Source organism: Malurus melanocephalus, unplaced genomic scaffold, assembly GCF_030028575.1.
Source record: "Malurus melanocephalus ecotype Western Australia unplaced genomic scaffold, MMel_1.1 scaffold_747, whole genome shotgun sequence".
Taxonomy (NCBI): Eukaryota; Metazoa; Chordata; class Aves; order Passeriformes; family Maluridae; genus Malurus; species Malurus melanocephalus.
The window spans coordinates 53,663-80,329 of NW_026623979.1; the positions used below are offsets into that span (position 1 = coordinate 53,663).

The following is a 26,667-nucleotide window of genomic DNA, read 5'->3' on the forward strand; positions in this document are numbered from 1 at the left end:
ATTAGCACAGGCTGCTCATAGCTTTGGGCCACCAGATTTTGGGTGTCTCAAAAGAAAAATTTTACAACTTCTTTTAGCAACCTGGTCTAGTCTTTGAACACTTTCAAATTTAAAAGTAGTTTGTTTTTTTTTCTTACATGGGTTTGGGAACTTGGGTCCAAAGCTTCTTGTCCTTCCACTGTGTGCAATGAAAAATCTGGCTCCTGTTAATTCCAGGCTGCCACAACAATCAGTTTTCCACTAGATCTTTTCTCCTAATGGCTGAAAAGATATGTYCTAAGATGAAAAGCCTTCCAGCCCCCGATCATCTGGTATTCTTCCTCTGCTGTGCCTGCTCCAGTATGTCAGTGCCTTCTTTACACTGGGTATTCCAGGCTGGACACTATACTCCAGCTGCACCCCTGCCGGTGGGGGAAAAATCACACCCCTTATCTTCTGGGTTCACACAATTCAGCAGGCTGGCAGCTGTCTTGTCTACAACAGCACCTGGACAACTTATGTTCAACCTGTTGCCTATCAGAACCACCCCACGTCTTTTCTGCGGCGCTGCTGTTGTGGCCCAGCCAATCCTGTCACACAGGGCTGTTCCCTCCCAGGTGCAGACCTTGCATTTGTCTTAGCTGTCAGCCTGCTGAAGTCCCTCTGAATAGGAGCCTTGCCTTCCACTGTAACAGCTACTTTGGCCAATCTGCTCTCCAGTAAGACATCAACATCTCTGAGTACCACAAAGGTAATTTGGTTCCACATCTTCTGTGTTATAAAGCCACTGCAAGTCATGTTAAAGTCCTGTCTCTTTCACATGGAAGACCATTGTAATTCTCACTACCAGTCTTTGTAACAAGCAGTTTACAGCAGTTTATGAACAGACAGAAAATATGTGTTAGGTATATATAAGCACATAGGTTTTCCATTTTTCCTTATTTCAGCTATTTTGCAAACCAGTAACTATCAGTAAAATAATTTCTAGGAGTTTATCTGTAAAAAATTATTTYATACACTTAATATTACTGCAGAAGATTCATGTTAAGATAATTTGACTAAAAAGTCACAACGCTTTCCTTTTTCATTTTAGCAATATACTACTTTAAAGACACTACTACATATGCAGAAGTGCTTTATAAATGCTTAGTCGGCACAAAAAAAAATTCACTCTAGAAAACAGTGGTCCCAACTACACTGTGCAATAGAATATTAGATACCTAAGGCAAAGTATCTAACAACAAACAGAATTACCTGGGAAGTAGACACTTATTAACCAAAAAAAAAAAACAAAACTTTGCTCCAAAAAATAAATTTTCCTTTACTGTTTGCTTTTCAAAGTAAAGTCCTCAAAAAGTGAGACAGCATGTTGGCTTAACATGAAAGTACAAATTTAAAAGTAACAGTTGTAGTTTATTTCAGCCCTCCTAATAGTTGCAGATGACATCATTGTCAGAGACATGAAGCATCTGTCAGGTCTGGACAAGAGTTCAAATAATCAGACCACATGGAGGAGATGGCCTGACACTGACACTGTKAAGTTCAGCTGAAGGAGAGCTTAAACGTAAAACTGGGAAGGGAACAACTGACARCATGCTAAAGAAAATAATGTGCCTGGAAAGCACAGTGAAATACAAACTATACAAGCAAACAAAATGCTGTCAGGAACTTACAACTCTTTTATTAAAACAAGTGTTACTAGACAGGGAAAGAACCACTCTGTCCTCTCTCTGAGCACGATGTCCCAAATAAACACTACACTTTAAGTAGCGACAAATAATCCAGTGGAGAGTTTTAAAAAACTTGCATGAAGAAGCTATAGGTAGATTTTAACATAAGATTATCATGAAGAGGTAAAACAACCTAACAAAAAAACCCAAATTAACAATTTTGAGAAAAAAAAGCAGCATCAAAACCAGCTTAGGCATGAAACAAGTATATACTTCTCTACAGGTTTCAAGAATAGAAGAACCAAGCACCTGCCAGGCACAGCCCATCTACACACACTACCACCTGAAAAACATATACACGATCTCCTAAGGCCCATTACAATCAACCAAATCTATGCCCCTGAAGTGACAAACAACTATACAGACATCTGCAAACCACCTGCTCTGGAAAAAAGCCAAACCCTACACTGAATTTACATTAATACTACATTCTTACCSTATGTTCAGGTTCTAAATTATTTGAAGATTTCAAACAGTTGAGTTCTTAAAGGGACCAATCAATGTGATTAGACAGAATTAAGAAATCCTCTCACAGTTTCAATGTAATCCATGGGCAGAACTGGCATAAATTTATTTAGATATAAACCTTTAATCTGAACACAAATCAGAAAGAATAGCATTCTCACTTTTGCTCTGGCAAGACATTAGGTTGATATTGCACTAAGTCACAAACTCTAAGTCCACAACCARGGAGTACAATCTCTACTTTTGCCAGTTATTCAGGAGCATGAGCTCATGAAATTTCCATTGTCAGTTTATTTTTAGCAATGAAATGTTTTTCTACTTAAATAGTTAAAGATTTACTCTCTTTCAATAAATAGCTATTTTCAGTCAGACTGGTCAAACCAAACTTTTCAACACATTTCATTTATTTTTTATGACAAAATTCCTAAATTGTGACAGAAATAAATAATGAGTATTTCACCAACAGTATAAACTCCAAATAAGTACAAAAAAACAGTATCAAGAGGGTTGACAGTAACTGGAAGGAGGTGGCAGGAATCCCTAACAATAAAATTATTCAAGGCTTGGCATTTGATTTGCCTTACCTAGAAAGCAAGTATTTAAACAATGAAAAAGCTTGCTTCCATTCTAAAGATACAAAATTCTKGGGYGAAGTAGGGATAAACCAAGACTGGRGATAGCTTTGATACCTCAATGATTACTAGTCACTTCATGCACKGAATTGGTTATTTTTTATATTAAAAGAAATAACTTGAAGGTGACATAACATTAGACAATACTGGTTTACTACTACATCATGGGATTTGTAATAAACAACAAACATTTGTGAAAGCTTATGGAAAGCCCAAAAGAGAAACCAGTGACATCACAGTAGGTTTAATACTTTAGTAACTGCTGTTCACAAGACATAAGTCTGGCTTTACAACAGTGTAATTGCTTTTTTATTAAATTGCAGTAAGTAGTCACAAGAGGTCACCATATTAAAATCTACATTAAAAACCCAAATAATTTTAATATAGAGAAAACAGCATATGCTATCATTCTAATTAAAAGTAAGCAGTTCCACTTAAGTAGGTATGTTTGGCTTAAGAGCCACAACCATAATACAAAACATACAAACCACTTACCAGAAATTTTGTCTCTCTCGTTTTGTTTTAAATCAAACATTCAGCAACATATTAAGGGAAGTGGTAGCCCAATGTAATTCTAAGCCCTGCAAATTTTATGGTGCAACATGCAGAATTGCTTGACTTTGTCCCACCATAGTATTGCATCTTGCAACAGTTAGTGTAATAAACAACCCTTTAACTTTCCCATCTGTATTTGACTTATTGAGTGGCTCACAGCAGTACCATTACTTTCTAGTTTAAGAACTAATGATTAATRGAAGGCTAAAATGAGTGAGATAATTACAGATTTGTAAGATTAATTTTAATTAGTTTATAAAAAAGAATCCTGGTGAAAAAGGAACACCTAAAATATAAATGAGTGAATGTGATGACATCATCTTTACCTTRTACACTGGGACAATGATGTGTCTTTTTTTATTAAACCACTTGTGTTAAACAAAATATATTCTATTAGAATATGTAAAAGAAAGAAACTAAGCCTTGTAAGTTTTTTCCTTTATATTTATGGTGATATGTGGTATCTCCATGCAAGTTAAAGAAATAATCAGAGTCAAGCTTTAATAATTGAGACTGTAACCACTATATGGAAAACTTCCACTACTCTCTACACTTTATGTCCAAACATAAACCTACACGATTATCTGTAATGAGAATATGCTTAGTACATGACAGCTAATACAACTGGCTAGTGAGGAAGCTAGGGAATTTTTGTTTGCTTGATGGCAGGGTTTTTGGTTGGTTTTTCTTCTGTTTTGTTTTTTTGGGTTTTTTTTTGAGGGGTTTGTATTTGGGTTTTCTTATTGCATTTTAACTGCAATGTTTCCTGTCACCGGTTTACATAATTTTGAAGTATCATACATTATGTTTTTGGGTTTTTTTTTTTTTGAGGGGTTTGTATTTGGGTTTTCTTATTGCATTTTAACTGCAATGTTTCCTGTCACCGGTTTACATAATTTTGAAGTATCATACATTATAGTCTTAACATCTGTAGTAAGATACTCTGTAGTAAGATATTCTTGAGTTACATTAAGGACAAAGCAGTGAAGAAAGAAAAAAAACAACCCAAACAACTTGGTAGGCAGGGGTAAAAAAAAAAAAAGACACCATCACAAATCTGAAACACATAATATGTTGATGCATACATTAATTTTTCTAGACTAGATAGGAGTTAGGAGCTATAAATCAAGAACTGCCTTGATAACTCCTCTGCTCCCTTTCAAGTAGTAGACTACCACCATCAAGAAATTTAAAGAAAAATATTCTCAACATACATACAATCCACAAAATGCATACATATGAAATCCTAGTCAATAGAACTTCAGAGCCATGTTGGTCTAATATCAAGGCATGTTGCTATGCATGTCCTCCCAACTAGTACCATTATCCCAAAATTTCAGCATATATTCTTTAAAATGTAACTTTATTCCTGTTTTGATTTACACCAAAAGAAAACTGACMGGAATGGCAACATCATACATGAAAAAAAAACCTATTTGCAACAGAAGCTACTTTACTGCAGTAATTAGAAGTTCTTTAAACCCAGTGGTAACTTGGTCCCAAGTACTGCCTTGTCCCAAGAACTGACTTTAGTTTTGGAAATCTTGCAACAGTTGCAGTTCCTACAGATGAGTAAGCCAACTGCATCCCAACCCTAAAACGAGATGAGTCTTAAACACAAAGTATCCCTCAATTTTTCTGAGAAAAAAAGAACTGGACAAACAGGCCAGAGAGAACCTGTGGCAAAATCCACTGGTTTTCCCAACACAAAACATCAAAGAACCAGAACCTCTGGACACACCAAAGAATACTGCTGAAAATAACTTCAGCAAGTCCAAAGGTTCTACAGATTTGAGCTTAATGCTTGATTACTTTCAGAACTCCATTAACCYATGAGTTTCAAAAAGCAGCTATCAAAAATGAAACATGGCTAATTCAGATGATTTACTCAGACCACATACCTGCAATAGGTCTCCTTCATCAAAACGTAGCATTTCTATTATGCCATCCGACTGGATGAAAGCTGCAAAGAAAAACAAAAAACTAAGTAACTTAACAAAACCCATTTTGTTATTAAATCAAAAGAACAATTTAAACWTCCAAAATCTGTTGTATCTCATTTTGTAGACAGAGCTTTGACAAAGCAAAATAATGCAAAATGTAATAAAATACCAAACACAAATCTGTGACAGTAATTTTCCTCAAGAAGTATCACACTTGGCAAATTAGTCTTTTAGCTTTAAAATGTTTAAATCCARAGGGAAAAACTTCTTCTGAGGTCCCTAAAAAGAGTGACTGTAGCAAGCTAACTCCCTACTTCAACGAATATGACAGGCTGGGTACCTGAACAAYTGAGTTTAATATATCTAAGCCCACAAAGAGTCCAGAAAAAAAAGATTCTTTTTCTCATTTACACACCAAAAATCTTAACGGTACATCTGGAAAGCCTCCTTTACACTAATCCTTGGCATAGCAACAAACCTCTCCATCTTGACGGTAACATTAAAATTTGAAACAGTTTAGAAGTGTTTGCACCATAAGACTAAACTTCATGAAAAGTTCATATCTCAGTCACATACATGATCCTCAAATGCTCCACTTATTTCCCCTTCATGTTTGGCCAGGCAATTGTTTTTCAATTCTTCTTAAAATGTAGGGAATGCTACTTCCTTCTAAAGACAAAGAAATAATGGCATTGCCCTTCCTGTAAAATGTAATGAACTGAACAAAAATGAATATGATTTTAAAAGTTCAGAGTTCTACATTTTGCTCCCCAAAAATCTATTCTCACACAYACACAAAAGCAGACCTTTAGAGTACAATGCAGTAACAACCTCAAACAAAAAAACTGCATTTGAAAAAATGAAAGTGCCATGTAAATAACATCTCCTCTACCCTACATCCTTTTTCTGTGACTGTCTTTACCATTTGCCATTCAAGCTACACGAACCTGAGCGAGAGGTAATACACCTCTCTTTCCACAATGAGGAACAACTTCAACAGGAAGAAATTAAAGGTTTCCCAGCACACAGAAGCACAGTGCAGGCTTCTGGAAGATGGATTTTGAATCCCAGTCTGAAAAAGGAGGTTTAAAGTTTAAGACTTTGAAGCTCAGTGTTCTAACGAAAACAATTATTATAAGGTTACCAACAAGGGCACTCTATGATGCTTTAAAAGAAAAAGTGYCAGTACTTTCAGAAACCAAAAAGCAATCTTGGCACACGGGAGTAAAGGCACCTACCATGCAGAAGAAACCTTAGTTTTGAGAAATATTTGTCCCAAACATTTCCTCACTGGCTGCTTTGGTGACACATCACTCAGTACCCAAAATTCACTATGCTGCTYAACATACCACTGTTTGCAAATCCCATTACGCATTACTTGACTTCCCAAAACACCTCGATACCTTCTTAAAGGCACAAGCTCCACAACCTTGCTTTCATATGACCCAAAGTAAAAGTTAAGATAAAACAAACATTGCTGTTGTCATCTCCAAAACTCTTAGCACACAAAAAAGAAAAAAAAATTGAACAAAATCCCTAAACAGCAAGGTTTTATACAATTACTTTTCAAGCTACCATACCTCATATTTCTAAAGTGCCACAGGCTGAGAAAGTGGTCAAGATCAGGTGAAGTGTGAGAATCACCACAGAGGACAAAGTGGGAGCTCAGATTATAAACAATACGCATGTCCTGCAATATTTATWGCGGCATGAGAAGTCCTAGTCAATTGTGTCAGCAATACCTTAGTATTTTCGTCTGTGTGTTTATTGTTATTAACTTAACATCACCCAAAACAAACACAATCCATCCCTGATCCAAGAATCAAGAGTTTGGTCAATCATTTATGACTGAAGAGCTATAAAGAACATAGGGCAAGAGATTAAAAAAACAAACAAAAACCCCCARCAAACAAAAACAGCATTTAAAAAGCTGTTACAATCAGAATCCTACAGTTTATGAAAGTTTGGGCTATTGCAACTTAAAATCACTGGAATAGTTTAAAGTTTAATGCTAGAACAAAGAACAAGCAAATCCTTTTCAATTTAACTGGCAATACATATGATGCAAGACATTCAGTGCACTGTTTAATTTTGGTTTTAAAATAACAAAAAAAATATGTCAGTGAATTGCAGTGCAAGGTGTAAGAAAATGAAGCTTTCACATGTTAGGTTAAAATGCAAAGTACAACAGTTAATCGTGATTTCACAGAAATGTCATGCTTATCCTCTGTGCAAGAAACCCAAATCACAGATTAACTGACACTGAGTGCAAATTCTCAATTTTTAACTCAGGGAGAAATACAGAATGAAATTATGTTTTCTCATGTATTTGATTTATTGCAAGTTCAGCAACCACAAGTAAAAAAAAAATTACAGATACAACCACACCTTCCTATTAATCAAAAGAATTGCACCTATGAGGTTGGACTTTCCGGCATTCTATTGCTCTCTAGATCTCTGCTTTGGAAATAAAGAATACACAGCACTTGATTGTGAAATCAAACACACAAAAAAATCCTTAGAAAACAACCTTTTTGAGTAAATAATCTATCAACAACCAGCAAAGCATAAAAGGCTATTTCATCAAATCACAAATTCTTAACGTTTGAGGCTTTCCCCCAATCTAAATATGATATACCATCAGTACAAAGAGCAGAAAGCAGCAACGATTCTTCCACAAGGATAACACACACTGAAGTCCCCCAAAAATTAGTCCAAGCTTTCTACCCAAGCATCTTAAATTCAGACAGACCTTCTGTAAACCCAAACAATTTTCCAGCCACTTTTCCTGTTATTTCATCTTTGAGACAACTTATGAACAAAGCAACAGACATTACAGAACATTTTGAGCAGATGACACTGTTAAATAGAAGTGCCATTCATCATTATATCATTTAAGAAATGTTTTCAGAGAGCAGATGACAGTGCTAGGTGAAGTCAGATGCACTGCAAAGCCTGGCTGCTGGCCATTTCACAGCAGGCACATCTCAACCGAGACAATKATGAAGTTGCTGTGGTTGTACCTTTTACTTTGGTTCAGACTAACTTTYAAGCCTGTGTTTCTCTTCATTGGTAATTTCATCAAAGCAAGGAAATGGCAAGTAAATACATATACCTTCCATGAGATGAAAGCTTGTAGCAACAAGTCACCTCATTCAAATGAGGCAAAGCTAATTACATTTAGAAAAACGTCCTCTGACGAGTCATAAAGAATCASCAGAATCCCTCTAAGAGCAGCTCTCAAACTGTCCAGCATGAGAGAACAAAGTCTTCTTCAAAGTGAAATGCTGACAGTGCCCTTCTGGGTATTTTTTTGTCCRTTCAGAAATTAGAATCAGTTGCTCACCTTTTGCACTTGTGCTACCTGACCTAAGCAAGTTCATACACTTTGCAATGCAAGTCAGAAAACAGTTTTGTCTGTCCTTTTACACAAAACAGGTATGTCCCCAATAGACAATAAGTTATTAGCAATGAGCAAAGTCACTGTAAGTAATTAAGTATGAGATCATTTGGGTATGCTTTATTTGGTGAACAATTCCCCATGCTACAGAGGGAGATGACTCTTTTCTGCAGTCTCTAACAATTTCTCCTGGAAAAATCTCTTCCCAAAGCTTTAGGTGATACCATCATTGTCCACAAGCAGTCTAATACTGTAGCAAATACTTTAATACTCTGGAAGAGTAAAATGCAGCAAATTAACTGCTGCCCGTGCCATTTCAGTCATCCCTGCCACATGACTGGTGAGTGCTACAAGATGGGCACGACGTAATATTTGGGGTAGGAAGCCGCTCAGCTGTCCCAGTGTGATGCGCTGCTGCACAAATCAGCAGCCAAGAAGCCAAATTACATGTTAAGAAAATAATTTCTTCCTGGCCCTATRGGCAATTGAAGCCCTGAAGGCTAATTATAATAGCTGTTAGTCAAACTTTAAATGTTCATGGACCAAAGAAGGAAAAAGATACATATTCATATCCACACATTTCAAGGCCAGAAGAACCATAGYCTCTTTTCCTTTTCACCTATGCTGAACAGAATACTTTCTTCTGAGAGTTATACACAAACTTCTCAACTGAAAAAATCCATCCTTTCAAGCTTCCTCAAAAAGCAAATGTAACAGATTCATGAGACTCTGTAACAATTTMAATCACTCTCATTACTAGGATATTACATGATTTCAGGGTCACATTTTTTCAGCTTCTGGCTTGTGTATTCTTCRTTTCCTCTTTTCAGACAGTAGGTCACTATTAACAGAATATATAGACAYAAATGCTAAAAATACCCATTTTCTGTTTGCTTTCAATCTACAACCTTTAAAATGCAGCTTCTTTGATTAAGTCAGCTTTACTATGAAAAGCCCAGAAAAGATACCAGAAAAAGACCATGAACCTAGTCTTTCCACTTGCTCCAGAACAGCTTGTTCTATTGACAGTTTTTTTTTCTACTGAAAACTTTCCAAGCTTTCCAAACTCTTTAAAAAATGGCAAAAGAAAACCATAGCGCCCAGTCCTCAAACCACAAAACCACAGCTTTCTGGAACAGTAAAAGCACTATCTAGTCATTATTGCCAGTATATTCCTAAGTGCTTTCCCCTGCTCTTTCCAATAACATCACAACGCTTGATGGTAAACACCTAACACAAAAAAATTAAACCAGCAGTGGCTGAATTCACTTAAATTCCTCAAAGCYCAAGCAGCATCTTCCCACAAGTTTATCTAGCTAGTAGACAGATCTTACTCAAACACATCCCTATTTTGACTGTCTCTTGTCCAAACCTTTCATATTTGGGGCTAAAAGACRTACAAACCACCAAGTAACAAGAAGAAAATGTTAAAATTCTACACATCTCCAAAGAAAACAGGAACTTAATATCAAAATCACTTTAGCCAACATCAGTCTTTAGCTATGACTGAACTACAAAAACCAGAATAAATTTGCATGTAATCAGAGAGCAGTGAATATTCTAAAGCTCTTGATGCACAACAATAAAAAAATCTCCATGGCTCACAGGTTATGAGGCCTACTCTGACTGAGATCTGATTTTTAAGGCAGCTTTGCACACTTTTCATTTATCCACTGTTAATATCTTTATTTTAATAGGAAAGTATATTCTGGCAAATATGCTTCTAAAAACACTATTCAGAAATATAACCTAGCTCTGGAATAGCTACTCAGTAACACTGCACTCATTTATTTTCATTTTATGACCATTATACATTCTCTTACATGCTTGCAAGAACTGTTTTCAGCTTGCAAGAACYGTTTTCTTTCTTAACTATTGTCTGAACCAGTTTTCTTTCTTATAAGCTGGATTTATACCAACCTGTATCATCTAGTCTATGAATTTTCTCCAAATTCTGAAAATGGTGTCCTAATGTACAAAAATAGGGACCGATCATTTATTGAAATCATTCCTAAATTACACTAATTTTTTTTTAAGTACAGTTTCCAACCCTTCATCTTAATGGCTAAGCTTGCTTCAAGGTAACAGTAACCAAATGAGCCAATTACAACATGCTAAATGCCACTCACCTCTCTCTATGTAATTGTAATTACTACATTTGTATCATTACTGGTTAAAGTGCAGAACTAAATTCGGACAAGTTATTTTTAAAGCTTTGATTATGAATTSGCTGCTTATGCACAGTCACACAATTTCAATCATCCTGAACCATGGAAAACTGAACAGCATGTGGAATACAGGCGGGTGGATAGAGAATGRAAAAAAAATGTTATGGATGGACAATTATATTGTAAAAAATACCATAAAGATAAGGGAAAACTGTATTACACTGTTCTGCAAGGAACCATTTTAATCAGCTTCAGGACTACAAAAGTCTGGTGAGCCTCAAGAAACATGTACCACTTTAGTGTTAAACACAAATCAGTTTAAAGAAAGGCCTGTTCTCCAAGACAGAAGAGTCAGTGTAGCTGTCAGCCTGGATTTCTGCCTACACCSCAACAGGTGACTATTCGCTGGAAATCTAAAAGGCCATTCTCTAATGGGACAGCCARTGTCAGGCAAGTAACAATCACCAGCCAATAGCCATCAGCTAAATACCCTAACATTTACCTAGGCAATTTGCTTGTTTATTTTCCAGTACTCCATAACAAGGGGAAATTAATAACTTTTCCAAAGGACCTCAGGAACCGCCATCACAACAAAGAAAATACATACAAAGCAGTAAAGATCACATGCACAAATGTCACACTTTCAAGTCTTTTTACAYAGAAACATATTTATTCTTCCTACTTTATTAAGTTAATAAACATCACTCAAGAAGCCCACTAGCCAAATTTGTATTTTCTATTTATATATTAGATTTGAAATAGAACCATTCTTAAATAACGCATTTTAATCATCATGTAAAATGAAAAAGCMATACATTAAGCTAAATAACAAAAAGACAGAATCTTCAAACACCTCATTTTGTACTACTGATTAAAAAAATATTCTGACTTTACACAATACATACTTGGGTAAGTTCATATGCATCAACCGATGCCCAAGTTAATATAATCTGAACAGAGACAGCAGATCACCTGAACTGCAATACCTGTGCACACTGCTATTTCACAGCAAGGGGACAAAAAAGTCAGCAAAACTGAGCATATCACTGGCACCCAACTAAGTCTGCATACAATCTTGCACTAACTTATTTTTGTCTCATTTCTGCCTTCAGATAAAAGCCATCTTCTTTACACAGCAAGGCCCTTCCCTAGTTAAAAGAGCTGTCACACTGCACTCATTCACTTCTCTCTTTTCCCCTTAGTTAAGACTGATGCAGATTTTTAGGAATTCAGTCACCAATTCAGTTTTTAAAGCCAGCCACAAARCAGAAAGTTACAGAAGGATTCTGATTCAGAACACAGGCCCCAGACAGACAATGAAGCTACTGCTCAGACTGAAAATGGAAGAAAATGGGACTCCACCCTGAAGCCACTGCTCAGACATGTGGCTCACAAAATTTGTTTCACGCTTCAAAAGACAGTGCAACTGCTTGAAGGTTTCATTTACAGTTAACTCTGATTGGATGTATTCTGTGAGACATATCCTTGCAATAAAACTACACAAACATACATAGAAATGAAAAAGCTCACAGAAAGAAACATGGACTATACCTAAAAATCTGCTTTTGTTTAGTTATTTTCTTAAAAAAAATTACATTAGGTGAATTCAGATTAACACACACAAAAAATTGCATATTCTTCAAATACTTTTATTCTCAGATACTTTGTATTCAGCCTGTATTTCCACCTTACAGAAATGTGCATTTCCACCCACTTCAACTAAACCAATTTTTATTTTCATCTAATTTTTTTGTAATGAGTTAAAAACACATTATCTGCTATTGGCCAAAATGGTGGATTTCAGGTGGTAGCAATAGAGATCATGAAACTTCACTTGGGAAAAAACACCAAAATATTACTTTGACAGCAGCCAGATGCTTTAAAATACCTATGAAAAAACATGTGCTTCAAGTTGGTGCTTTACTTTTAAGCTTTTTAATAATTTCATTTGTTTCTCCAAAGATATTTATTTGCTGGCTCCAAAATCCTTCTCAGGAAATAATACTCAATTCCATTCATAGGGGAGTATGAATAAGGAAACTTACTTTAAAATAAATTTTAAAAAATTAAATAAAAAGGAGAATTAAAAAAAAAAACAAAACCGCTTTAGTGATTTAAGCCAAAAAGAACAATATTTCTAATGGAAACTTATCAGACACCATTTAAAGAGAATGAAAAATTTAAAAGGAAGTTAAAGAGAAAACAAATATGTGCAAAAAGCATCCTTTTTATGGCTTTGGGCCATACAAAATGTGGCTTTCTATTCTAATGATGGCAATTTAAAAATTTCAATCTGTTAAGTTATACGGCTATACATTTTTTGTTATTGAGCTTGCATAGACATAAAATTAATTGGAACTACACTCAAAAACAAGATGAAGTTATCCTGGAATTAGAAGGGGAAAACAACCGTCTCTCCGAACTACTCTAAAGATTTATCTTACTTTGTTTCTCAAGTTTTAAATCAGAAACTTTTCATTGTTGCAGTTTTAGTACTCATGTAGCACTGCAAACTGATGCAAAAAGAGAACATGCAGTTAATGGAACTCTAATCTTTCTGGCATATAGAAACATTCAATACATAGCTTGCAAGAAATGGCAGTCAGTTCACGGCTTCYGGAGCCTTGGGAGAACAATGTATTAAAAGACAATAATTTCAGCTATTACCATTAACATCAGTCTTCCTGACTTATGAAATGAACCAATGAACAGATCCCCACTTACTAAAAAACACAAACAAAAAAAAACCAAAAAAAAACCATTACATCAACAAAGTGGAAAAACCTAATTAACAGTTACATCCAGGATGATTAATGACCTTAATAAACACAGACAGAGAGGAACCATTGTTCTCCACACCATAGAAAAGAGGAAGGAAGAAGCAATTTTCGGAGTTTCCAAAAAACTTTCCACAGAACAAGATGACAGAGCCAGGGAGATACTTCCTAACACCTAAATGGCTTGCTGGCAATGTGAATGCAATCAGGCAAAAACCTTATGCTCTGCTTATGCTCTGTGGATACCRCTCAGTTTTCCATCCTTACTCCTACCTTGCTACCCACTACAGAGGATGCTATAACTCATGGCACAGAAACAGCAGAGAGAGAGTTCTRAGCAGAGAACAGAGTTCTGCTCTCCTCCCTGCCTCAATTTTGTCTCCCTCCCTTTTTTCCTTGGTCAGTTATCAGGGCGTTTTAGACCAAGAGTAAGTGGATAACACAATCATTTAGATTTTGTCGTGTAACACTTGCAATTTGGGTAATACCAAGTTACTGGAGAGAARTGTCATTGGGAGGGAGGAGCACAGTATCTCCACCCTCCTATGCTCATGTGGTAACACACAAACGTCCACTAGAAACAGCTATTAAGCCTGAGGACAAGTAAAAGAGCTGCAAGATAATGCTTGTTCGGCTACCATATGAAGTTTAAAAATACAACCATTTCAGGCCAGGAAGAGGTAGAAAAGGCCTGATGTTAAAGCCATAGCGTTAATGATGTGGCAGTAACACCACTTAYTGATTGCTGAGCAAAGCAGTCTGCTGCAAGAGCAAGAAAGAAAGAGCTGGCTGCAAGGGTCTGATAAAACCAGAGGAGAAATGGGTGGAGAACTGCTGAAAATTTTGACAAAAGATAAAATACAGAGCAAGAAGAAYCAAACAATAAAGGCAAATTTCAGTTTGGGGGGAAAACTCCCCCATTAATAAGACATTAATCAAAATTTGAAGGTGCAACTAGGCATAGGGAAATGAAATGCTTGCAGAAATGCAATTTAACTACCTACAATACCTTGGAAGCAGTTGCCTCTCMGAAGTAAATAATCTCTTCTGGTCAGACTTTTTCACAAACAGCTATGATGATCTAAGATGACATCCTGTGCAACACAGATCATGATTTCACCCAATAATTCCAAACCCTTAGGCTGTGACAGAATATGTTACAGAGAGACATCTAATTCTATTCTGAAGATTGCAACAACCCCTCATCACAAAGCTGCCCCCTAAGACAACAGTCTTCACTCAAAAATACCTCTCATTTCTACTTTGATATGGCTAGTGCCCAGTCYGAACCTAAACACGCACAGCTCTGTTAAATTCAATTCAAATTAGAGGGGATTTTTTTCACAATGCGGGTAGTTTCAAAGCACAATTAATTAAATAATGTTAAATAAATAAATGTTTTATTCAATTTTTGAGAGCCTTACTCTAGTCTTTTTCCCTAGAGAAATTTCATTTAATCAAAGAAGAATTCACAGCACTCATCAAGTACTGAACCTGATCAAATTTTCCCTGAAGAACTGGAAGTTCATTTCAGTCTCTCCACCATCAGATAATGATATTCAGTAGTACTGATTGGCAGAGTGACTTCACCTGTGAAGATTCAGTCTCTGGCAATGACAAACATCTCTCTTTTAGCATCAAATGTAATCATGTTTCTCCCAAAATAATGAATTTATCAATCTTTTGATTATTTTGGAAGATACAGGTCGGCCAAAGCTCTTTGGGCACATAATGACCTACTTATGCAAGACAAAAGACAATTGACAAGGTATATGATTATATAAAAGCAGCTATATAATAATACGAAAATTACACRCATACATAGCTTCCTTACCTTCTCATAGTTAGGAAACACAACTTAGAAGGGCAAGAGTAGCCACTGTGCTTCCTAGTACACACTAGATAATTTCTGGTACCCTCTAAACTATCCTCTTCACAGACTGAAGGAACACACAGTTTCAGAATACCAAAGCAAACAMACAAGAAGGAAATGGTTTCCAGTAAAGACCAAGTCCCCCACTGCAAGAAAGGAATAGTGAAAAACTTTGCAACATTAAATATCCAGATCTTGCAGTATTTGCTCAGACACACTAGCTGCACAGATTGTTAAGTATTATTTTAATATATCTTGATATTAACATGTAAACCACGATTCAATGTATTGTTATATCACCAGCAGCTTGCAAAAATGAGACCTAATAGTCACGTTATACTTCACAAAAAAGATGGGATAGAAATTCTCCTGTTGAAACAAATTTTTCAAGAGAAAGAACAAAAACTAGGGGACAAATAGAGCCTATGTGATCCATGATTACAGAAATAAGGAATGGGCGACACGGTCTTGTTTTTATCTATGATCATACTTTTTTTATGATGAAGCCCATGAAGTTTCCTGCTACAATTACAACTCTGCTTCTGCCCAAATTATATCTAAATTCCTATTACCATAGCACCGATTTTACCACAGAGTTACCAGGAAAGTCAGACTTCTCCTGTCTTACAGATATTCCCATCAGTTGCAACAAAACTATTGCAAGCTCCAACCAAGTTTTAATATCACACAGAAGACACAAACTATAGACACAAGGAAATTGAGGAACAGACCTTAAAATGTCATTAAGCTCAACCTTCTGCAGAAGTACAGTGAATGCCGAATTTGGATGATGATGTTTAGGCTGTCATTTTGCTGAGCCCTGAAAACCTCCAAGGTCAGACATTCCAAAACGTCTCTAGAGAACCTATTTCAATGCCTGATCATCCTTATGGTGAAACACAGACTCGTTATGTCAYGCCAGATCATAGCAATCCTGACCGGAAGCCCATGACAGATGGAGGAGTCAGTGATCCATGCAAGAGCCAGGCCAAGCAGACCCACGCTTTTGCTGCGCTGCATGTCTGGGCTGGCCGGCAGTGCTGCACGTACCCCGCGGCTGCAGGGGGAGCCCAGCCAGCCCTCTCAAACAGACAAGCTGCAGCCAGCTCCACCGACTATTATGCCACCTGGGTGGCCTTGCTTTATCTAAAAGTGCAGATGGAAGTTCCCACGTGAGCAACCTCTCTACCTGACAGCAAAAATCATGAATACAGTTATCTTCTTGCAAGGAAATACAGCAGTAGAACAACATGGGGTAACCTTTCTATAGATGGGGTCTGCAGTGTGTTGCACATGGACTCTTCGAAGGTCTGGGGGGTGCTGCACAATTCAGGGTTCCTAGCMTCAAAAGAGATCCAAGATTATCTATACTATTCTCTACTTATATGGTCAGCTCTMATAAACAGAATTTTCAATACTATTTTACAGTGTTCAAGTGCCTCTCTTACTCGGATCATCACAGAACACATCTTCTGGCACAGAAAACCCGTTTCACTTTACGGCCACTGTCTCTCAGGCTCCTGCCATGCATCTCTGAGAGGAGTCTGGCTCCATTCCCCTCCATAAACTACTCTGATACTGGCATGCTGGCACAAGATCCTTCCTMAGCATTATCTCCATGGGTCCCTCAGCCTCCATTCATACATCATGAACATACTGACCAYCCTTGCAGACTTCCAGTGGGATGGCAGAGAGCAAAACTGGACACAGTGGTTTAGGTGTGGTCTAACAAGTGCTGAGTAAACAAGAATAATMATTTTGTTCAGTCCTGTGGCTACACTCCTGTATGTTGCAAGGGCACATTGCTGACTCATGTATAGCATTTCCAGGTTGTATTCCCTGCAGGTGGTTATTCTGTCCCATATGAAGGGCTTTCTGTTTGTCCTTTTTGGAATTCATGAAGGTCCTGTCAGCTCACTGTTCTGTTCTGCTTAGATCTCTCCAAAATGCAGACTTGCCCTTGAGCATTGATACATTCCAACTCCAGATCAGTGACAAAGATATAAAGCAGGACAGGTCCCAGAATAGAGCCAGCCTYTGAGGTAAAGCATGAACCACTGCTGGGAATAAACCAAAAACCATACACCCCACAGTTTATCTAGTTGCCTGGATAGTTTTTATCATTATCTACAAATTCCACCTGGTATTTTGGGGTAAATCATTGATTCACTAAGACTTCTTCTGTATTTACAGATGATTTCAGATTTATTTACAAGCTTAAACATATTGTATTAGATTGAGTTAACACTTATTAGGAAATTAGTGTTTCAAACTATTTAAATTGGTACCATGTTTGCCTACAACTTTGTCTCCTATCATCACTCCCTCAAATGGTAATTTAATCTGTTTAACATCATATTAGCTGTGCTTCCTCACTTAAATAACTTCTAAAAACCCAACCCCATAACCAAGGCTTGCTCGAAATTTTTTTAAGGAACTTTAAAAAGACCATGCACATCCTTATTACATCAAACCCATACAGTCCAACATAGATCTAGGTGTTCAAATGAAAAAAAAAAAAAATTAGACAACCCTTAAGACATTGCTAAGACAAACTACTTTATGAAGAATAGTTAATGAATCCATTTATCAAGTAACTTACAAAAACTAAAGATGTTGCATTAGAGTCAGCTGAACATTTCTATTAAATAACATTTTGTGGCTTCATACAGTACACAGACAGAAGAAGCTGTTACGTATATACTTTTATTTCCTGTACACTTCCTTCCACTAAATTTCACTCAGGTGAAAATCTGTTTGATAAGGACAGCAAAACTGTTCTCAGACGGTTCTCTGCCACTAGCTATGCCAAGCAAAAGGAGGAGAGGTATTAAAAATGATCTCACTAAGTCTACCATAGATGCAATCTGGTAATTGTAGCAGGAAAATCTCAAACTACTGAAACACCTGAATTTTTTCCTTCTTTTAAGAGACTGGAATTATATGGCAATCCTTCAACTCTTTGGTATTTTCCCATTACATCCAAGGTTTTCAAAGAGAGAGGGAGAGCACCAGATTGTGGTTTAGTCCCTTCAATATTCCAGAGCAAAAGTTATCCAAAACTGCTTATGAGAAAATATTAAAACCATATTTTAAAAATGTTAACTTTAAATGCTGTATCACATCCTTGCAGCAGTCAGTAAGTCACTAATTATTCCATGAGGATAGTTGAGAAAAAAGAAATACACAACAATTCTGCATCCCATAAAAATTTAAACACCTGCCTCTAACAAACCCATTTCTGACACAAGATTATTCTTAGCCTGTATGTATGACTAGAAAGATAAACCAGAAGTATTTAGCTCTAATGGTCATTGATTCCTTTGGTTTCCCCCATGTAAGAAAAAAATCTGCATCCTCTGCCTTGGTATAAATAATTTAAAATGYTAAATACTAACATAATTTTTTTACAAAACAGAAATTGTTTTTAAAATAACTGTAGTTTAAACTCAACTTTCGTGACTCCCACAGTGTGAATGGAATTGCTTCTATTGTAAGGACCAATTGTGGTCAACATTTGGAACTACAGGACAATGCAGGCTGGAAGTGACCCCAGAGGCTCCACCCCAATCACCTGAGCAGAGAATGTCCAGTTAGAGGAGGTTGCTCAAGGTATTACTCAGTCCAGTTCCAAGTACCCCCTATTACTAGGAAGAGTGGAAATTTAATTCAACTGCTGTCTTTTAGAGGAAAAAAAAAAAAAAAAAAAAAAAAAAAAAAGATACTTTCTTAGGCTCCTGTTGTAAGAGAGAAGGTCACACAGCAGACAAAGTCAGGGGCACTACAATGGATGGAAGGTACAAACAAGAGATCATTATAGACTTCTATTCTAGCCAAACCCACAAACACAGGAACAAACCAAACTGGTTCTAACCCGGGCTTCAGTCACATAACTTTTACTGCTAGTTATGCATGAACCACAGCATCCACCATTCACTATCATTCTCCCAGGTCATTCACCAAGCTTACTGTATGAAAAGATACTTTGAACTTACTCAGTAAGTTCAGTAAGACTCAGTAATCACACCGTGGAACCATAATACGTATCACTTTAAGCAGTGTAAAASTGGGTAGGCTTTGACATAAAGTGCCATACAGCAAATGCCCAAGCTTTACTGCAAACAGCTGAAAATATATCCAAATAACACAGAGCAATCCATATTTCAACTGTTCACCAAAAGCACAACTGAAAGCTTTAAATAATGCAAAGCTTATTGACTTCTGCAAACTCTGGTGGGATTTCATAAAGTTAGGCACKACACAAATACACAGCAAATTCCTTCAAGAGATGACAATACAAGGCCCTGAACTGAGCACACCACCCTTTAATGGACCTCTACAGGTGAGGGGACCCCATTCTGCTTCACATACGCAACATAACTGGACGCCAGTGAGAGAGAAAGAGAGGCAGGGAGGGAACAGCACTCACTCCAAGATTACATTGAAGGTCATAGAGAGCATGGGATCTCAACTTCCTGTCCACTGCAGTAAATTTTTTTTTCTTTAATTTATTCTGAAGACTTCACAAGCAAGTAAGAGACTATTCAATCCAAGCACATGGTCAATAGTTTTCATTCACAAGAGCAAAGACACAGCGCAAACCTAATCAACTCTCCCACACTTAAGTTTCAAAACCACAGTGAGATAGCATGTTCAATTTTTATTCACTGTGTTTTCCTCACACTCTTCATGTTTTTGATGTGCTACTTCAACTGCTGGAGTGTTTTCAGTTTGATTGAGGTCATTCTTTCTGAATCACATTTTGATTTAAGTCGGGGTCAAAACATCAGCATAAAAGTAAACAGTAACATGCTGTAGATTAGTTTTGACAGCAGGATATGACAAACAAGCAGTGTATGTGAAGAGATTTTTTTATAATATTATTTCAAGCATATAAGCTTTCTCCCACATCATCTTTGAACATTAATCTACTTTTGAGACTTATGTGAAATTTCCTGGTGTGCTATTTTAGACATCAGTAAAAACAAAAAGGAAAAGTTACTTGTTTGAGATTAGAGACAATGACAAAAACTAAAMCAGAACTCCAAACATCAGTGGACTGTACACTATCAGTGTACTGCTCTGATGACAATATCTCACACTCAGTAACTAACTTAGTTTCTAGGAAGCTAGCAGAGAATACATCAAGCATTAGGAAAAAAGAAGTCCTATTTGCACTGGTCTATCTGGTATCATAATGTACACATTTAAATAGCAATTTTTTCCCAGATCCAGCACCAAAACGTAACTTCAAAAATTATCGTCAGGAATTAAACAGCCTAAACATCAATACTGCTCTACCTGAACCTATCTTGTGAACAAATGGGTAGGTAAGAGAATGATCAAAGTAGTCTCAACAGGCTTTTAGTCAGTTGGCCAAATAAAAAGAGTTGCATAAAATGAAGATTTTCTAAGAAAAATAAACAAATATAAATGTATATAAATAAAGGAACAAAACAGTTCAGGTAAAAAAGCATCCTCATGTTAGACACTCTTCAAAACATTTTACTTACGATGGGGTTAGGGCTTACATCAACCTAAAACCCAGAAGGCTGCTCTGTGTATGTCGTCTATCCTTCCACCCCAAAACAACCCCAAACCACAACAAACAAAACACAAAAGAATCCCCACACCATTACAAACTGATAGCTGTCTCAATCTATGCAGCAGTACAGAATGGATAATTTACAATAGGAAATTATAAAACGTACAAAAAGCCTGAAAATGATACATATTTGCCAAAGAAACTCTATAGTTATTTTCTGCCCCTCCTAAATAGCAAGAGGCTCTTTGAGACCAAAATTTTTTCCTGCCATGTCATTCTTTTGCAATGGTTCACAGATTTCCTAASTGAAAAAAAACAAACATAAAATTTTACAACCTTCTCAGTCTTACTCATTCCCCAGCAATACATGGGCACTGAGGACCCAGCTAGGCACAAAAAAAAGTCACAGATCAGTGTTTAGTCTGAAAAGGATGTTTAAGGTTTTCTGGCTGGTTCATATGCAGTGTTCTCTGCTCTCCTATCTGTTCAGACACCAGAYAATTTCCACAAATTCTGTTTCTCTACCACAGAGAGAGTATACAGCAATGTCACAGTTCCTCAAGACCCTAATTTATGGCCAGACCACACAAASTGCTTCAGTTTTGCTTCTTGCTGATAGGCAAAGATGTCTATGCCAYATTTTTGTCCCTCAAGCTCCTTAACTAAGACTGGATACTAGAAACAGTCATGTCTATCTASAATACTCCAGTATGAATCTTTTTTCTACTTGTAACAGCTCCATCTATAAAGAACTGCTTGCTAATCCTTCTTCACATGAAGCCAGCGTGATCTTCTCTCCATCAGCTCCATCCTTCCCCCAGTTTCTCCACATGYATATGCAAGGTAAAAGGGAAAGTGTCTTCCACCTCCATTTTTCACTTTCTTTTGTCATATGGTGATCTATTCTTCTCACGCTATTCACCTGGCACTTGCTTTTGTCAAGTTTTTTCTGTAGCAACTTCTCTGGAGTGCCTACTGCATTGTGTCTTACTATAGCCACGTTCAACTTGGCGCTGCTCAGGAGCAACAAAGCACAACCTCAGCCCTAATCCCTCTCCACAACTTCCTTCCTGCAGCTGTAGGGAAAAATGTATGCCCACATTTGGGAGAAGGAAAGGATATTCCTAGCTACTTCCCTGTTTCCTGATTATTATTTTTAAACTGTGTTCTACTAAGTTTAACTTGACACAACCTGGTAAAAGCTAAAGCGCTTAAGGACAGAGCCTGAACACTCTTCCCCCTTTCTTCTCAACTGCTGTTTTATTTTGAGCTCCCACCTTGGTCTAAAGGCGCACTGTCCAAAGTTGTCCTTCCCCTCCTGTGTTCAGTTACTACCCCTTGCAAACAGGCACTTATATTGTAGCTTATGATCAGTGGGACTAGATCTCACAAGTACCTTTAATCTTTGTCTTGCTTTAAAACTATTGTTTGGATTATGTTTTGCTTTTTCTAAATCCAAGGTTTAAACAGCTATTGCACTCAGCAAAAGGAAGAACTGCAAGACAACACTTGCCCACATGTGATCCACAAGTGCAGTGCAGRTTGCCAATGAATTCTGCTCAAAAGTCCATACAAGATAAATAATTAGGAAAAAAATGCACAAACAAACAACAAAAAAACCCCAAACACCAAAGAAATACTTATTAGTGCCCTTAAATGTACCACTCATAGACTACATGAAGCAGCAGAAAACCTGGCAAGAAAAGCAAATGTMAGAAATCTGAAGACTTAAGGAAAGTCATTGTCTATTTGAGAAACAAATTCCCCTTTTGAAAATGACAGATGTGCTGCTGGGATAAGTTTAAAGTAATAGACTGCCTAAACAGAAGGAAACATCAGTACAAACAATTCCCTTTTCTTGAAGGGCTTCAATCATATCTGTTCAAACTCTGTGAATCTCAACCTGCCTTTTTTTTTTAAATGTAGGAATGCCAAGGAAGTCAATAGAGAAAAGACCCTAGTATTTTCTTCACAAATGAACCAAACCAAACCATGGCCCCAGCCATCACAACTTCTAGGGCATGAATCAATTCTATCATACCAGTAYGTGACATCCCTGACAAAGCTTATAAACACATATAATTTATTACCTGTGAATGAATGCAATCACAATCAGAGTTAAAAACAGGAATTTCTCAAATATTTGAACTTGTTCAGTACTTCAAGACACTAATGGCCACACTGACAAACTTACACATTCTTATCACTCTAAGGATATGGGCTAATATTCACACTGTTTTATGAATGTTTCATTCCCTGCAGACAAAGTCAAGCAAACAAGAGTGGCTGTCCAACAACTGACTGGGGTTTTTAATCACCTTAATATCAATAGCATCAGACCTGTGAAAGAAGTACTAGGAAATGACTGAAACTGAGCTCTTCTTTAGAAAGATATATTCATATTTTTTTTCCATACATTTATTATTAGGATGTCTTTCTTCTCTTGAATCTGGTATAGGCACATGACCAGTCCCTCCTCGCTAAACTCCTATTCCATAGCCTTATTATTCTTACTCTTTTTTATTCTTACTCCATTTTTTCCTGTCAGACCTCAATCTCCTCCCTCCTCCGGTGCAGCAACTTGCCTGGGAAGCAAATTCTCCTGTTCAGCCAAAGTAAATCAGTTCCACCTACTTCTGTACTACATTATATTTACCTGCTGCTTTATAATGCTGCCACATASTCATGCTTTCAAGTAGACTACGAGTCTAAACCTTGGAAATGCTTGAAAGCTGTTCTCAGCAATGCTACAGAACATGCTTAGGTGTTTTGCTCGGGGCTTTCTTTCCTTGCTAAACCACAATGAAAAGACTTCGTGCCAAAAATCACAGACACTACATGTTAGGTAAAGTCAGACAGGGACTTTACAAAGTTTGGAGAAAATGCCACGGACCCAAGAACATTCTGGACACCTGTCAAAAGTTAGGGGAGAGTAAGGGCTGCCTCACTTGGTGAGGGAATCAAAATCCGATCCATGAAAAAGTGTGCATTTCTGCCCTTTCTCAAGCAGCTTCGCCCGTCTGTTTGGTTTGGCTTCGTCTCCCGCTGGAAGCCTGCCGCAGGGAAACCAGCTCAATGCGAGAAAGCCTTGTATTTTATCTATTTATTTATTTATTTATTTCCCTTTCCCCTATTTAATGAGCAGCTCCAGCTCTATCCCCATCCCCAGCCACCGTCAGGGAGGAGAAACCCCCGCCAAACGTCAGCGACACACACATACACACACACGGACGGACACACAGCCGCAGCCCGGCAGCCGCGGCGGCGGGGCGGGGGAGGCAGCGCCGCGGTTCCCCGCACACCCAGGGCAGCGGGAGCCGGCGGATGCGGGAGCCGGCAGGATACCAGAGCCAGGGGGACACCAGAGCCGGCGGGATGCGGGACGAGGGGCGGCGACCCCGGGGCGCCTCCCCAGCCGCCCCCCCCCCACCCCGCCGCCGCCGGGGAGCGGGCGCGGGCCGCGGCCGCCAACGGCCCCACCGCCACGGGAGGAAGAAGAGGAGGAGCGGGGAGAGGGAGAACAAGAAAGGGAAGGGAAATCTGGGTCTCACCTTCCTTCTCGGCCCGGGCCGTGTGGAGAAGCAGCGCCAGCGCGAAGCGCAGCGCCGCGCCCCGCCAGGCGGCCGCCCAGCCGCCAGCGCGGGGGAAGGGGCAGCTGCCGGGGGAGCAGCGGGGGCAGCGGGGGGAGCAGCGGGGGCAGCCGGACGCCGCCGTCATCGCGCTGCCGCCACCGCCACCGCCGCGGGTCCACCGAGTGTCCGCGTCTGTCTCCGGCCGGGCCGCGGCGCGCGCGCGGAGGAGCTCGGGGAGGGGCGGGGCGCGGGAGGGGCGGGGCGGACACCCCCGCGAGCGCGCGCTGCGGCTCTTGACGCGCGTGTCACGGGTYGCCCGCCCCCTGGCGAGGCCACGCCTCTACCGGGCCAGAGCGGCGAGCAGGTGCCATTTTAAGTGCGGGCAAAGCGTCTTTCTTTTCATCCTCCTGCCCTGGGCACGGGGTTGGCGACTAGATCGCTTTGTCTTTTTTTGTTTTTTTGATTTTTTTTTTCAATTTTTTTTTTTTCGCATTTTAGAATGCATTTTTAGATCTTCTGTAAGCGCCGGCTGTTCGCGGTGAGGTCACTCCGCCTCTTTAGCGCTCTCCTCTCGCCGTCTCTGGCAGGCCCGGGGGACGCTCTTGTTTCCCTGCGGAGGCTGTCGGGGTTTCTCCCGGCCGCGTCCAAGATGGCGGCGGGCAGGCCGGTCTGGCTGTGCGCGGCGCCCTGCGGCTTCGCTGGAGAGACTGSGGTGTTTCTCTCCGGTGCTCTATACTTTTATCGTGTTTTATCTTCCCTGCTGGAAGCCCCARGTGTTGTACAGTAGGGGTGTCAATAGTCCTCACCCTGAAGGAATCCCCTCCACCCCAGCTGCTGGGCCGCTCCGGTGCTATCGGCGTAGCACCCTCGGCCGCAGTGGAAGCGGAGGGCGGGGAGGTTTTGCACGCCTGAGGCACAGTGAGGGTCTGAGCTGGAGCCAGGGCATGACACCACGCGTCTGCCGCTGTTGAGGGAAGACACGTACCTATCRCTATCCGTTGGGTGACACACATGGCCATAAGGCATTTGGGAATGCACGGAGTGAGTTTGGCAGTGGGGAAGAAGGCACATTGTTATACGTATGAGGTTGGTGTCTGTCAAGAGGAGGTTGCAGTGGATAATGGGTCCCTGGAACCAGTGTTGACAGCAGCTTTGATACCAGGTGTGCCATGTGGTGATGCTCCCAGTAAGGGATGTGAACTGAATATGGTCTGGCCAAGACTGATAGTCCCAAAGTCATCTTGGGTATAGTATCAGAAGAAAAACTCTGTAGTACAAATAGTCTGTCCACTGAAGAGCTGCCTTAGCTTTTTAGACTGTATGCACCTACATGCTGTTCTTAAGTGCTCACTTCACCAACTGATCAACATGTCACACTGGGTTTGAAGGGGTTGAACACATCATTGAGTTTCAGCTGTCACAACAGCATAACAGAACTTGGTAGTGTAATAGAWCCAGAGTCTCTCGGGGACTGACTAACAGCTTAACTAAAAATAGTAACGTTTGTTATGGCTCTTACACAGTCATAACATACACTGTTCTTTATTGTTAGAACTCCCCRAAGACACCTTGAAAGTCTGGATATGGTTGTTTTGTTGAACTATGGCTACAGCATAAACTAGGTTTATTTTCAAGGGAGAAATGGAAAGTTAGAAATTTTGGGTTGAAACCTTTCCTGGGAATAGTGATCATTTCCAGAAAACATGTGAGGAGGAACCAAAGACTTCTGTGTTATTACTAATCTTTCAAAGTTGCATAATGTTTTGACTACTGCATTGAAAACGGGTATACACGAATAATTGAAAAGGGGTATATACAAATCAGTGATTTATGAGGATGAGTCTCTGTTCATAGCTCTCAGACCACCCAAACCACAGTAAATATAAAGCTTGGTCACTGCTGTGAGCAGAAGCCCACATGTTGACTTCTGTGGGGGATAGGTATGTACATCATAGAGTATGATCAAACCCAAGAACTCAGACAAACACAGTTAGAGATGCTTTCTTATTACTGTGGACCCTGTATGAT

General features: G+C 38.9%; 1 protein-coding gene across 1 annotated transcript in view; it reads right to left on the reverse strand.

Moving 5' to 3' along the window:
• LOC130584684 (transmembrane protein 131-like) overlaps positions 1–24,840 on the reverse strand; it is a 77,536-nt gene extending 52,696 nt beyond the window's left edge. Inside the window, exons 1-2 of the mRNA XM_057384808.1 lie at positions 24,619–24,840; positions 5,263–5,324 (exon numbers count right to left, since the gene is read on the reverse strand). Of these exons, the coding sequence (XP_057240791.1) occupies positions 5,263–5,324; positions 24,619–24,784 (228 nt within the window). The 5' untranslated portion in view covers positions 24,785–24,840. The remainder of the gene's footprint in view (positions 1–5,262; positions 5,325–24,618) is intronic.
• Positions 24,841–26,667: the final 1,827 nt, after the last annotated feature.